We start from the raw sequence: 13,351 nt of genomic DNA on the forward strand, positions 1-13,351 counted from the left end.
TATTTTACTGCTTGCTGAGTTTCCATAGGGGGGAGAGGTGTATTTTACACTTTAGCTACAACAGCTTTGGAGAGCCTTCAGTACAGACCTGTGTGCCCAAATGCGGGGAGCAAGTCACGTTTGACTGCCAGAGTGACTCTGCTATCCCTTGAGGGGCCAGTTGTCAAGTAAATGCCAATGCCAATCCCTAGACCCCTTCCCTTCAAAGGCCTGTCTGTTCTCTGCCAGAGGACGCGCTCTGTGAAGTCCATCAAACCTCCTCCTCCTCCTCTTTGTTGGCATGCTGTCACAGCTGCAGGGAGAAGAAGGTGTTTTTGATCAGCTGGGTGGGCTGGCTGTGCAGACCACTTCTGTTCCTGTTCGTGCTGTAGACCTGCTCTGTGACCCCCAGTATACTGCTTATACCTGCAATATGCTGCATTTTTCTCTAGAAAGACCTCTTATCTTGCCTGATCTCTACAGGGACGCCCTAAGCTTAGCTTAGTTAGGCACAGATAACCAGAAAATCACTGCTGACTCCACAATAAGTAACTTGTTAAGCTGTAGCAACTGGTGGCACAATTTTCTTGATTCTCAAGAACAGGGGTTAATGTTAAAAACCACCTTGGTGGTGAAAAGCTCCCTTATGTGGTTTAAACTTAACACAGCCTCCTTATCATTTGCCATAAATAGGTTTGTAAGTATGGCTTCAGGAGCCCAGGACCTGTGGCTGTGGCTGTTTTCTGTGCTTCCCTGGACATGTTGCAAGGAGTGGATTGCCCGTGGTTACCTTCAGAAGTATTTAAAGAAAATTGTAGGGAAGAGCACTCTGCTACAAGAGTGATTTCCAAATGCAGCTCTTCCCCTAAGAGTTCCATCGAAATAGCCGCAGCAATTGTTCCCTCTGTTAAACTGAACATATGTTATGCCCCTGTGGCAAATGAGCACAGCCAGCTGTCCCAGGCCCAGTGAGCACACCAGGAGTGAAGGAATTCCATGTCACATATCACAAGTGGTCCTTTGGGCCAGTGCTGATAAAGCACTGGCTTAATTACCAGCATATCTTAACGAGGATACCGGAGGACTGGCCTCTGCTGCACGGCTTGCTGTGCTGCACAGACTGTGTCCCTGTGCAGGGGGATTTGCCTCCCTTTGCAGTGCCTTGAGAGTGTTCTCTGCTCGCTGTCACTTGGACATTCTGCTTTGAATCACCTTCTGGAATGTGGCTCTTGCACCACCTCAGCTTCCGTGAGAATGTGCGGGTTGATTTTTTTGGTACTGGGTTAGTGCTGAATGAACACGGGTAAATACAGGAATTGCCTGAAGTCCTGGAGATTAGCTCTGTGGAAGTGAGGATTGGGCCAGTCCAGGCAATGCTGGGGATCTCTTCCTGTCTGATTTTTCACACACATCCCCTAGGCAGCTTTTCCATGGGGACACATCCTGTGGTGGGGGTCACCATGTGGCATTCCCCTGACGTCAGCTCCGTACCAGGGCCTGAACGCTGTGTTTCTCTCCTGTGGTTCTATAGGAACCTCTTTCCCAATCCTCTGCTCAAATTCCCAGATAACACCCTGATGGCAGGGAGCAGCAGCCTGCTGAGAAACACCCTCCCCTGCCCCATGCTGAGTGGGCGAGCACATTCCTTGGAAATCTGTTTCTTTTCAGTGAGCAAACCTGACACGTGGGCGCTTGGAGAAAGTAAAAAACTTTTGATTTCTACACCACCAAGGTCACTCTGGAGGGGCTTCACAGTCTGGTAGCACTGGCAGGCATGGGAATAGCAGGGACTTTGGGGTTTGGTCCTTGCAGGTGCTTTGCAGTAGGAGCCCAAGGTCCTGAGCTGGGCTCTTACATGACAGGGGTTTCACAGAATCATGGAATGGTTTGGGTTGGAAGAGATCTTAAAGATCATTTAGTTTGTGCCTTATTATTTGGGGAGAGACTTTATGTCAGATGATAGACCCAAGTTCCACTTTGAGAGGACCCTGGTTTTGAAGTCATGTTTATAATTTGGGAAGAGACTTTATGTAAGATGAACCATCCAAATCCCACTTTGAGAGGACCCTGGTTTTGAAGACATCTTTATAAATCTTAAGTGCATGCTTCAAAATTACACCCCCAGCATGTCCTGATTTGGACAACTCTAGATTCTCAAAAGCCATGACTGGCTTTGGGACACAGGAGGAATGAGGAGCAGAGGTGGCAGCAGTCCATCATGTACCCGTTTCCTTTTCCTGTTTACCCAGCTGGTGATCCCAGCCAAGATAATTCCCTGCTGTGTGTGGTGAAGAGGATGTCACGGGGATGCTCAGTGAGGTGTCCCTCTCTCCCCCACCTGGGATGGTGTCAGGGCTGCCCTGAGCAGAGCAGGACAGTCCTGCAGCTCTGCTGTCCCCAGCAGGGCTGGGATGCTGCAGATTCCTGCCCCCCTGAGCAGCGCTGGGCACGCTTTGCTCAAGAGGAAGGATGTAACGCTGGCTCATGTTTGCTTTCCACGACTCATGCATGGCTTCCAGTTGACTGCTCGTGTGTTTCAGCTGAGTTCCCAGCACTTTTGACCCAGCTCCTGCAATAGGAACCCCCAGCAAGCATTAGTCATTGATTGGAGTTTTGAAACTCTGCGTGAGTTAATTGCATTCCTCCACTCTCCTATTTGCAAATGAAACAGAAAAATCTGAAGGCCTGGTTTTATGAAATCTTGGTTTTTAAACTCTGTGCAAAGGTTTTAGAAAGATAATGCGATTCAAATTGTATCTTCTGGCATGGCTCAGTTTTGGGGGGGAAATGTACGTGTTCTGTTTATTTTAGGAATTCTATTTGAATTTTAAAGAGACAATGTTTTGGCAGTCTGTTAATTATTCATCTTGTAGATATACAACACATAAAGCCTGGCCTCCTTGGGAAATAAATAATTTAGCTGTATTTAGTTTACAAATTAAGCATCTGCCCTCAAAAATCCTGTAAAATATTGTATACTTTTATTTTCCTTTGTAGTTTGATGAGAGAGACAGTTTATAACTGAGAAGTCCTAAATGCTGTCCTAGTACTGGAAAAATGTTTATCAAAATCAGATTAGCTGCAGAGACTATATAAGGAAAGCAACTTGGGGAAAAAAAAGAAGTTTATTTTCTGACTGGTAATCTTGGACTGTATTTTCCCCAGTACCATTTCCAGGACTGAAACCCAGCCCTGCTCCCTGGAAGTTAATTAAATTGCTGGAGGAGGGCTTCTATTTTCTTTAAATAGCTGACACATTCGTTTTTGATTCTGGCCTGTGGGCTGCAAAGATAACTCCCGACTGGTATAACATAACACAGACAAAATAATGAATTCCTGATAGCTGACATGTGCGAGGCACCGGGGTTTATCGTTCTGGGGGTGATAAAGGCAGTTTGGAAAAGGGAAAGGTTTGGGTGAGAGATAGCCCTGCAACTGAGGCTATGGAGTAATTGGTTCAGAAAGTCCTGAATTTTAAAATCCTGCTTGGAAAAAAGTGAAGTTCTTGATCTAGGTGCAGAAAGTAGTATTAACAATTTGCTCTTAATTAAGAGTGCTCAGAGTGAGATTTTTGGGTAGTGTTTGGTTGGGAAGCTGAATATTTTGCCAGGCAAACTGGAAGATCTCTTGGTAGAAAAGAATGTGGGAAAGATAACGTGGGCAGTGCTAGAAAATAGCTGTTGGAAAGAAGTTAATAATTGTCTGGTAGCAAAGCACCTGCTCACTCTACCGCTAACCCTAAGATTAAGGTACCCTCAGGAACAGGACACACCTGAGGTCTGTTGGAGGTGGCTTGTCCAGCCTGTTTCTGGGAATTTTGCCAGGTTTATGTGACCAAAATTCCAGGTGTGGCCACGCCCAGGACTGGGGTTGGAGCAGGAGGACAAGTCTGGGGATGAGTTACCAGGGCACGTCTCATCTGGCCAGAGCCCAGTCTGGATCCTGTTTCAGCCCCAGCTTTTTCCTCACACCTGTGTCAGTGGGTGATACAAAAGAGCTGGTGGGTCACCAGAGGGTTCACTCTCAGAACACCCATCTGGTGCCTGGAGCAGCACTGTAGTTCAGTTTCTGATGTTCTTTTCCATGCAAATGCACTTTTTAAATGCCCGTGCACCGATACCCTGAGCCTTTTTGCAGGCTGCCCGCAGCTCCCCATGGGCTGTGTCTGCCTGGCTGTAAATCAGTGCTCAGCCCTGGCGCTGCCTTGTGCCCCTTGTGCTCCTGGCCCTTGTTTGCCAAGTGACTCATTGTGTGCTTTGCCTTTCAGCTGTGACTCCCAGCACTTTTTCTTTAAATACCTGCTGAGGCACTGGCTCTGAACCATTAACTCTCTCTCGGTCAAACCCAGCTGTGTGCTTTCCTCAGCTCCCTTTTTTCAATAAACAGCTGATGTAGGACAAGGTGAGCAAAGATCTGCTTACTCAGAGCCTGTTAGTTGAGGGGGTTGATTATTTATTTTGCTTTATTTGGGAGCATCTGATGAACCAAGGTAGTAAATAAGCAAGTTTAGGGAAAGTCATGTTTCATATCTATTTCATACAATGATGATGATCAGCCTACTGACAGGTATCAGATACCCACTTTCCCAAGAGCTTAATTGAATTTTATACCCTTTTCAAAGAAAGCTGGTTGAAGACTGCAGTAACTTTTCTCTAGCAGGGTGAAAATTTTGCTTTCCTTGGTGAATCCCTGCAGGTCTGCCATGAGGAACAGGAGCTGAGGGAGCCAGGCAGCTCCATCTCCCTGAACACTGAGGCAGCAATTATGAGATGAAAACATTGTTTTCTCCCGGTGTTTTATTTTTCATGTAAACCAGGTGCAAATACAAAGAAAACGTACTTAAGATGCCATTTCTTGTATAGACTTTTCATAGCAACAGGTTTTTTTCCACTGGTGCTACTTGTAGATTCATCCAGTTCAAGGCAGACTAAAGCATATGCAGTCTGCAATGATGTCATTGTAATGGTTTTTTACAATTTCCTATTTTAAAGCAATTCTGTAAGGACTCTCAGGGAATTTGTATAGAATGCTTATTATGGAGCAGATTAATTAGGTGGAAGAACTGTGGGTGGAAATGAGCAAAAAGGATTAGATGAAGAGGGAACAAAAAAGGATGTTTGCAGTAATTTAATAACCTGATCTCATGGGATTTACTTGTATATAGCACTGTAACTCTTAATATTCACACATAATTATGGCAGTTTGGTAAGGAACAGTAATTTTTAAATTTCACACGTGTGGTGTTTGCACAGTTTCCATAGGGGCAGAAAAGGGGTTACTGTGTTTTGTCCTCTTTAATAGTCCCTCCACGGTACTTTCTTTTCTTTGGTTTTTCTTTTTTTTTTTAATTATTTCTAACTCAGAGAGCAGAGCTAGAGTGGGTACAACCCAGCCACCTAGAGAGGTCTTTTGTGTGTGCTCTGCATGCAAACAGATGAGAGACAAGGCAAGCAAGGCGCAGGGAAATTCAACATCCCCCAGCTTGTCCCCCATGCAGGGGAGAAGCTGTCACGTGGGGCAGCATCATGACAACCACAGCCATAGGTAAGAGATGCTTACCCTTGTCCTAGAAATTCCCTTAAGTACAGGTTCAGTATTAAAACACGTGGCCTTTCCTGTTGTAAAAATCACATTTCATGGTGAAAAATCACATTTCACCTCCATTTTGTCTAATATCTGCAGAGGTCTACAGGGATTTTTTTCCAGTCTTGCACTCATCTGCGAGCAGGAGTTTGGGCTCTGGTCTGAGTCCTAACAACATCCTCACTCTAGAAAAGCAGAAGTAAATATTTTGCTTTTCCTTCCCATGGTGGCTGAGATCTATCACATGAGGTGTGTTTTGTGCTTTGAGGAAATGGAGCGACAGCTTTTCAACATCAGCTTTTTTTGCTTTTGCAGATTTGTCAGGTCTTTATCATTATTTGGACACTTTATTTTTCTTGTGGTTCCATGTATCTCCATGTATCAGCTGGGCTGTGATAACAAGCTTGAAACTTTGCTACTGTACTCAGACATGCTAAAAACCCACAGCTAATATGGCTAAGCTGACCTTTGTGTGAACAGGAAGAAGTGTGAATGTTAGAAATAACAGTCTGCTTTGTGAGGCAGGGCTCGGGATCCTTCAAGCATTGTATCAACTGTGAATATCCATTTTTGCTTGGCAGTAAATCCCAGGTAGAGCTGAGCCATTCTGCTTTTGTCTGGTCTGTTAGGGGAGCACTGCTAGCATGTGCTGTGGGTATGAGCAAGCAGATCATTAAATATGGATATGTCACAGCAGGTCTGTGGGATGGCATCCACCACCCATTGTAGGTGGTAGGTCGAAGGACCAAACGTGTTTGTCTCCAGAATATTCATGTTTCACATCAAGAGCTGCAAAAGAAGACATGAGGATTTAGGGCACCTGCAGGTCACAGATTTTCTCTAGCCATGAAGAGCTGCTTTCTTGGCACCCTTGGCATCCTTGCCTGCAAAGTGGAAGTTGTAGCATTGTCTCACCTGGCAAGGTGGCTCTGGGAGCAGCTCATGTTCCTGCTCACCATATCCTGATATGGAGAGGTGTGTGCGTACAACTGATGGGAGAAATGTTGCATTTTCCTTGGTGCTCCTGGCCCATCTTCCAAAAGCCCATGTTTGGGGTCACCAAACCCCTGCAGATCAGGAGGTGCTGCTGCTCTGCCTAGGACTTGGGCAGTGCTTGGGAAGCAGAGAAATTGGGCTCAGGTAACAGGGCTGGAGTTGAAGGTGAGGCCGGAGAATCCAAGGCTCTGGTTCAAGTATGGGGAAGGGTCATCCAGTCCCAGCCACACTTTGTGTTTGGTGCAGCTCCTCCTTGAGCCGTGGAACTAAAGCTGCTGCAGCTGCACAAGGTGGGGACCCCCAGCACAGCCACCCCTAAATGTCCAACAAGCTGGGGTTGAAAAAGCCATCTGCACTGCTTATCAGGGTCCTTCTCACAGATGGGGTTGGAAGGCTCTTAAATGCCCCTTCAAATACCTCTCTGAGCAGGCGGCTGCTATCTGCTGTTCAAGTGGCAGCCTCTGCACCCTGCCCCCAGCCAAGCTCCTGCTGCCTGCAGGGAAGGTCGGGCTCTGAGGCTCTGGCAGTCCTGCACCAACGGGAGCCCCTTGGTCATGGCCTTTCCACATCCTGGGCTCCCCTCAATAGAAAAATAACTTTCTTGAGTGGGCCAGCAGACCATGAACTGAAAGGTTGGGAAATGATGGGAAACGTCTGGCATTTGTCACAAAAGAGGATTTGTCAGAGAGCACATTTCAAAATCCTGCTGCCAAGATCCTGCTGCTCTGGCATACTCAAAAGCTGCTAAATCCATCGTGTCTCCCTGCACCTCCCCTGCTCTCTCTTCCTTCCCCCCCCACCCTTTTTTCTCCTGCCCTTTTAACCCTGCTCATTTTTTCCCCTCCACTGCCTCACTGCTTGCTCCTCACACCTGTTTCTCGTGGTCCCTCAAAGGGCAGAGCAGCCTCCACGGGGCCTGAGGTTGCCTTGCTCTTTATTTTACAACAAACCCAAAACATACAGAGCAGGCACCTGTTGCAGAAGCAGCCCAGCTACAAAGGGATGGTCCATGTTGCTGGTTCTCATCTCTGAGTGTAAGGAATGGGAGCACCTTGGAGACCTTGGTGTCATTTCCCTGAGTCTGCACCAAGCTGAGAAAGTCACTAGGACCTTGAGAAAGTCACTTTAGGACCAGGCTGGGGTGTGGGCAGCAGCACAGGATGTGCTTGTACAATTTGGTGCAAAGCAATCTGGTGGTCATTCTAAAGAAATGGGGCTGGTACTGACATCAGCTGAATAATCTGACCCTCTGAAACCCTTGATTGTCAAGCTTTCAAGCATCTGCTCTAATTTTGTGCTGTTTTGGAGTATTTCTTTTCCTGGCTCTAAAAATCTTGAAGAGAGTGAGGTGACAAATCCTAATGGAAATGCTTTGACTCATCTTCATGATGTAGGGTAATAGTGTATCATACTTCTGTGCAGCTGCACGTTTCCCTGAATCTCATACATAATTCTAAATTTGCTGATATTTAGGTGTCCGTGACATAACTTCCAGGTTAATTTTGAGAGGCTGCTTAACATTTTCTACAGGCAAGGCCACTCTAAATTCTACCTGTGCTATGCCTAAAATTCATTTCAAGATTTAACTGAACATGAGATAATGACATTTAGGAGAACCTGGGAGTGACTTATTCCAATGATCCTGTGGCAACACGAGAAAGTGTGTGAGGTCAAGGAACTCCAAGAATAAAGTTGCTATACAGTGCACTTTCCCTAGTGATAAATTTGTACCTTATAATGTGTTATAAACACAAATTCAGCAGAGGCAGACACGCTTGCCCTTGCTTTAGTCAGTTAAGAGTTGTCTGAAGTCCTGTCCTCATCAAGTTGTTAATATTTACAAAGAATCTGTGGGCTGATAAGCTTCTACGCTGCAGTCCAATATAAGGGTTTTGCTGCTGGGTGTGTTGCTTGCTCTGCACGTTTTGTTACTCTCATTTACCACATCTTACTCCATCTAAGCTCTTACCTGCTTTAGCAAGGGCCATAAGCTGGTTTTTGACAGTGGGTGCAGGGAAGCCCAGAGCACCTATTGACAAATGGTCCTAATTAGCACAGTTCTGTAAATCTTTGCCTGGCAGGGAGTGTTATATCATTCCATTACAAGCTGTCAAGATGCACTTTCTGGGGGCATAAATATGTAAACTCTTTTTTAATTTTCAGTAATGCGCTCTAGGCAGAGCGTGCCACGATGGTCTGGCTTGGTTCCTTGGTGGATTTCTGGTGGGGGTTTTAGCAAGATGCCTGAAATCTCACTGTAACATAAGCAGGGTGTAGAAAGCTCCTGAGATTGGTCCTGTTTTGCTGCTGGACTTTCAAGTGAGAAGTCCTACTGATAGTATGATACATGATTAAATATTTTTAATCATGTTACCTGCTTGTTTTAGAATCAAGCTCCCTCTCCATAGAGCTAGCACTGACGAGCAGGGCGTGCTGGGGACAGCATCTTGCCCAATGTTTGATCATGTTGGGACAGAGAATTAATTATGGGCAGTACCAGGAGTGCAAGTTGAGGTTCAGTGTGAGTAGGCTCTGATGCAGATTTTCATTATTTCCATTTGCATTGCCCAGATTGATTCAAGTTCTGCTTTGTATCTGCCAGAGAGAAAACTCCTGTTTAGAGGGTGGAATAGGAAGGAAAGGGTCTGTCTGCTGCTTTTGTTTAATTCTTCCCCATAGTGGAAAAATACTTGAGTTGAGAGTTTCCTATATTCTCCTCCTGGGGAATAAACAAAACTTTGGCCAGAAAATGTTCAGTCCCATTGACTCTGGGCAGTTTATATATTGAAATTATGCCAAAAACCACCAGTCCAGAAACCCCCTCTGTAGCAGGGGTCAGATTAAACGCAAGTTGGGCCTCCCTGTCCCGACAGCCACGTCCTCCTCCTGGTGGGAACCCACCATGGACGTGCCAGATACAGCACTGGGTGTTGGGCTGGCAGATAATGGGGATGGTGGGACATCTGGAGCCAGGGCTGTCTGCCCTGGGATTGCTGTGTCATCTCGTGGTCCTTGTGAAACCAAACAGGAACAGGTCATAATTCAAAGCGCCCTCCTGCTATCGGGAGTTGTCACCTCTGGGGAACAGCTGGGTCTCAGAGGGCTTGGGAAAGTGATCCTGAAGGTCAAGGGGAGACTTGCTTGGTGCAGATGAAGTGATAATGGACTCTGTGGAAGGAGGGGGAGGACCATTTGAGGCTTTTATTATTATCCCTGAGAGCCGTGAATCATCCGGAACGCTAATCCTGGGCCGTGCAGTCAGCAGATCCAGGCTGCTGCGTGCCAGCCTGCGCTGTCTGAAGGCATCCAGCCTGCAAGGAGCTGTGCCCTGTCTCTCCCAGGTCTTTTACATTTTTCTAGGATTGTTTCATGCTTGATGTTACAATTATGCAGAGAGGAAAAAAATCCTCCTGTTGCTTCTCAGAGAGTTTCAGCCCTTATAAGTGCATTTGGATGGACTTCTCCCAGTGCTTGTGGATGGGATGGTGTCTGAACCTCAGGGTGTGAGGTTGGGTCCTGTGAGGAAGACAAGTCCCAGGAGCCAATTTTGCCTCATAAAATCGGTGTTATTGCGAGAAATTGGATGGGTTTGTAGGCTGGCAGAAGAAGAGAGGAGGCCCAGCTCTGCTGTGAGCTGTCACAGCCCCGTGGCCTCTGCCTGCTGCCAGTCTGCCCCCTGCCATGGCACAGAAGTGGTGACAGCCCTTGGATCACTGCATGTCCCAGCTCAGAGCCCACAGGCCCTGCTTGGAGGCTGCTTTGCTGGCTGGCCCTCAAAATTTAAATTCGGTGGTAGACATTTTCATATTGATGAGCTGCTACTCATCACTCAGGCTTAACTAGCACCCTTGTTTTGGCATTGATGAGGATAAAGGTGCTACTTAGCCAGATTTAGAGAGGCAGGGGGTCCAAAAACCAAACCAGAGGGGTGAGGAGCCCAAACAGGAAGGGGAGTAGTGCTGTTGGAGGCTGCAAATGTTGCAGAAGGTGGCATTTCAGAGCATGGGAGATGCATCTGCCAGGATTTGTGGCATTTCTGCAGACTCTCAGTGGTGGGGAGGCTCCTGGCCCTGTAGTGGTTGGGGAAGGAGAGTTTGGGACCTCTCCACCCATGTGTAGTGGTGACAGCTGGGTGTCAGCTGTCCCCTGCTCTACCAGAGCTCAGCCCTGGCTTCCCAGCATCAGCCTCCTTACTGCCTCAGCCCTTAAAACCAGATTACTAAATAAGGGTTTAATGACCACCCATTAAACTTCTGATTATGAATACGAGGCTGAGAATCTACATTTACAGAAACAGCCCTTTTGTTTGGTAAAAATGAGCTGTTTTGTTAGTACTTCCTTCCAAAACCTCTCCTACTTTGCTGTAGTTCCCTGCCAACTCTGCCTGCTAGAGCAGCCATTGCAGAGATAAATCAGGTTTAAAAATAGGAGGAAAATTGTGGTTTAATTATCAATTATCCTGTGAGTCTGTGACTGAAGTTGGACAGGACCTTGAAGGACCAAGCCATTCAGCTTTAAGAGGGTGTTCAGGCCATTTTGTATTTTTTTGTTGTTGTTTTTTGTTTTGGGGTTTTTTGGGTTGTGTGGTTTTTTTGGTGTGTGTGTGTGTTTCAGTTTTTTTTGGTTGGTTGGTTTTGGGGTTTTTTGTGTGTGTGTGGTTTTTTTGGGGGTTTTTTGGGTTTTTTGGTTTTTGGGGTTTTTTTTGTTTTGTTTTTTTGTTGTTGTTGTTTGTTTTGATTTTTTTTTTTTTTTATTCTTTGCTTTGGTTTATGAGGCCTCAGAAGAGTGTGCTCTATGTCTGCATTTCCATGTGACCCAACAAACCCCTGGTAATCCACCTTCCCTCTGCAAGCTGAGATGTCCTGCAGCCTTTTGATCCCATCAAAATAGGCCTGCAAGGGGTGAATAAAACTCAGCCTTTGTGAGCATTGGCTGTATTTGAGCGCTGGAAGGAGAGATCCTGATTTTCTACCCAGCTGTCCCTGTTTGTGGCACTTGGGTGCTGGCCAGCTTGCAAAGAAAAATGGATATTCCTGGCAGAAGAGTGCAGCAAGCAGCACTCCTCGGTGCTAATTGACCCTTTCTTGGCAGCTTCATCAAAGACGTTGAAGAATAAATAGGCTGTTGATTGAACTGTTTCCTTGTCCCCAGAGGTGGTCCCCCTTACTCAGGGCTGAGGCTCATTGTCAGGGCTGGGGAAGAGCCTTGCAGAGCCATTAGCCTGTGCTCCCAAGGAACAAAAAACCAAAACAAAGCAACCTTTCATCTCCTGGTTTTCCATGTGGCATCTGGGAGATGGAGTCATGGGAGGGAGGGTTGCTGTGTCCTCCATGTGCAGAGCTCCATCCTCAGCACCCATGGCAGAGGGGGACATAGCTCTGGTGAAAACTCTGACAGTTCAGTCTGGTGAGAAGAGAGGTTGGGAGCAGAAAAAACACCTTCAAGGAAAGCCTGGGCAAAGTTGAGGCAGATGCTGATGGACGTGACTGGTGCATTCTTTGCATAGAAAAGTCGTGTTGATGCTTGCTGGTGCTGAAGGCATGCAGAAATCCTGCCCAGATGGGGCGTGCAGGTTTCAGCTGATTAACTAATGGACCATGTGAGGAGAAAATATGAACCATTTTATTGATGCCTGTAAATACGTTTTAAAATATTCTGCCGGGGTTTTGTCATGACAAATTGCATTCACATACTTCAGCCCCCCCGTATTCATTTCAGGCTGGGCCTAGAGTTCAGAATATTTGAACTTTCTGTACAATGGGCAGTCCAGGAGAACTATTTTCACTGGAAATATTTGAAAGTGTATGAACTGAAACCCTTTGTTTTGAATCAGATCACTGTTAAACTTCTGTGATTTAACAAATACCACACTGCTTCATGAAATGTATTGTTGAAAACAGAGCAAAACTTAGCACTGCAAGCCTTACTTTTGGGCTTTCCTGCAGCTGTTTCAGGGCTCATTCTGCACTCAGCAAATAGAGTGAGGGTGTGCAGAATAAATATTGATATGGTGGTGGCCTGAGCATCACGTGTGTGTATAATGAGCATGACACCATATCCATCACTGTCATGTGAGAGGACATCTAGAGTTACGTTGCTATGACAGCCTGACATGGGGCAGCACTCCACGTTTGTGAGCAGCAAATACAGCCCTTCCTTCTGCCCAGACTAATGAGTCCATCTCTGATTCACTAGCACTGACTCTGGGCCATTTTTGCTTTTTCAGTGATGAGAACACTAGAAAAGACTTGAAGACACTGCCTGTCTTTCCTACCAAGACACTGCAGGAGCATCCATCACTTGCCTACTGGTGAGCTGTTTAATTTAAAATGTAAATCACTGCTGTGAATGATAACAAGAAGATCACTTTTAAGCAGTTTGCAAACTCCTCTAAAAGTTTTCAGCCCAGGACATGGAGCTGATTGCTCATGTTCAACATTTCCAGTTTTTGGAAGATTATAAATTATGCAAGATCTGATGCAAATTCCTCCTTGAAAGTTTGCTCAAATTAAATTGCTGTGTCAGAAACTGCTGGATCAGAGTTTGTGGGGACCCTGCAATAGAAGGAGCAGAAGTCTGAACTCCAGCCAGGCCTGGGTTTGCAGAGAGCACCTCAGTCTCATCTGTCACACAGTGGAGCCTTTGTGGTGGGCTGACCTTTGCTGGCTGCCAGCTGCCCACCCAGCTCCTCTCGACAGGACAGGGGAAGAAAATAATCTAGGAAGGCTGGAAAGAGAAAGACAGTTCCAATTCTGGGGCTTGAGTTTGCTGTAAAAGGAACACAGCGTTTAGG

At 46.3% G+C, this 13,351-nt stretch overlaps 1 protein-coding gene across 1 annotated transcript in view; it reads left to right on the forward strand.

The window, feature by feature from the left end:
- Positions 1 to 13,351, forward strand: part of FRMD4B (FERM domain containing 4B) — a 78,095-nt gene that overhangs the window by 38,250 nt on the left and 26,494 nt on the right. Inside the window, exon 8 of the mRNA XM_066557962.1 lies at positions 12,785 to 12,868. Within this exon, the coding sequence (XP_066414059.1) occupies positions 12,785 to 12,868 (84 nt within the window). The remainder of the gene's footprint in view (positions 1 to 12,784; positions 12,869 to 13,351) is intronic.

This window comes from Molothrus aeneus, chromosome 12, assembly GCF_037042795.1.
Source record: "Molothrus aeneus isolate 106 chromosome 12, BPBGC_Maene_1.0, whole genome shotgun sequence".
Taxonomy (NCBI): domain Eukaryota; kingdom Metazoa; phylum Chordata; class Aves; order Passeriformes; family Icteridae; genus Molothrus; species Molothrus aeneus.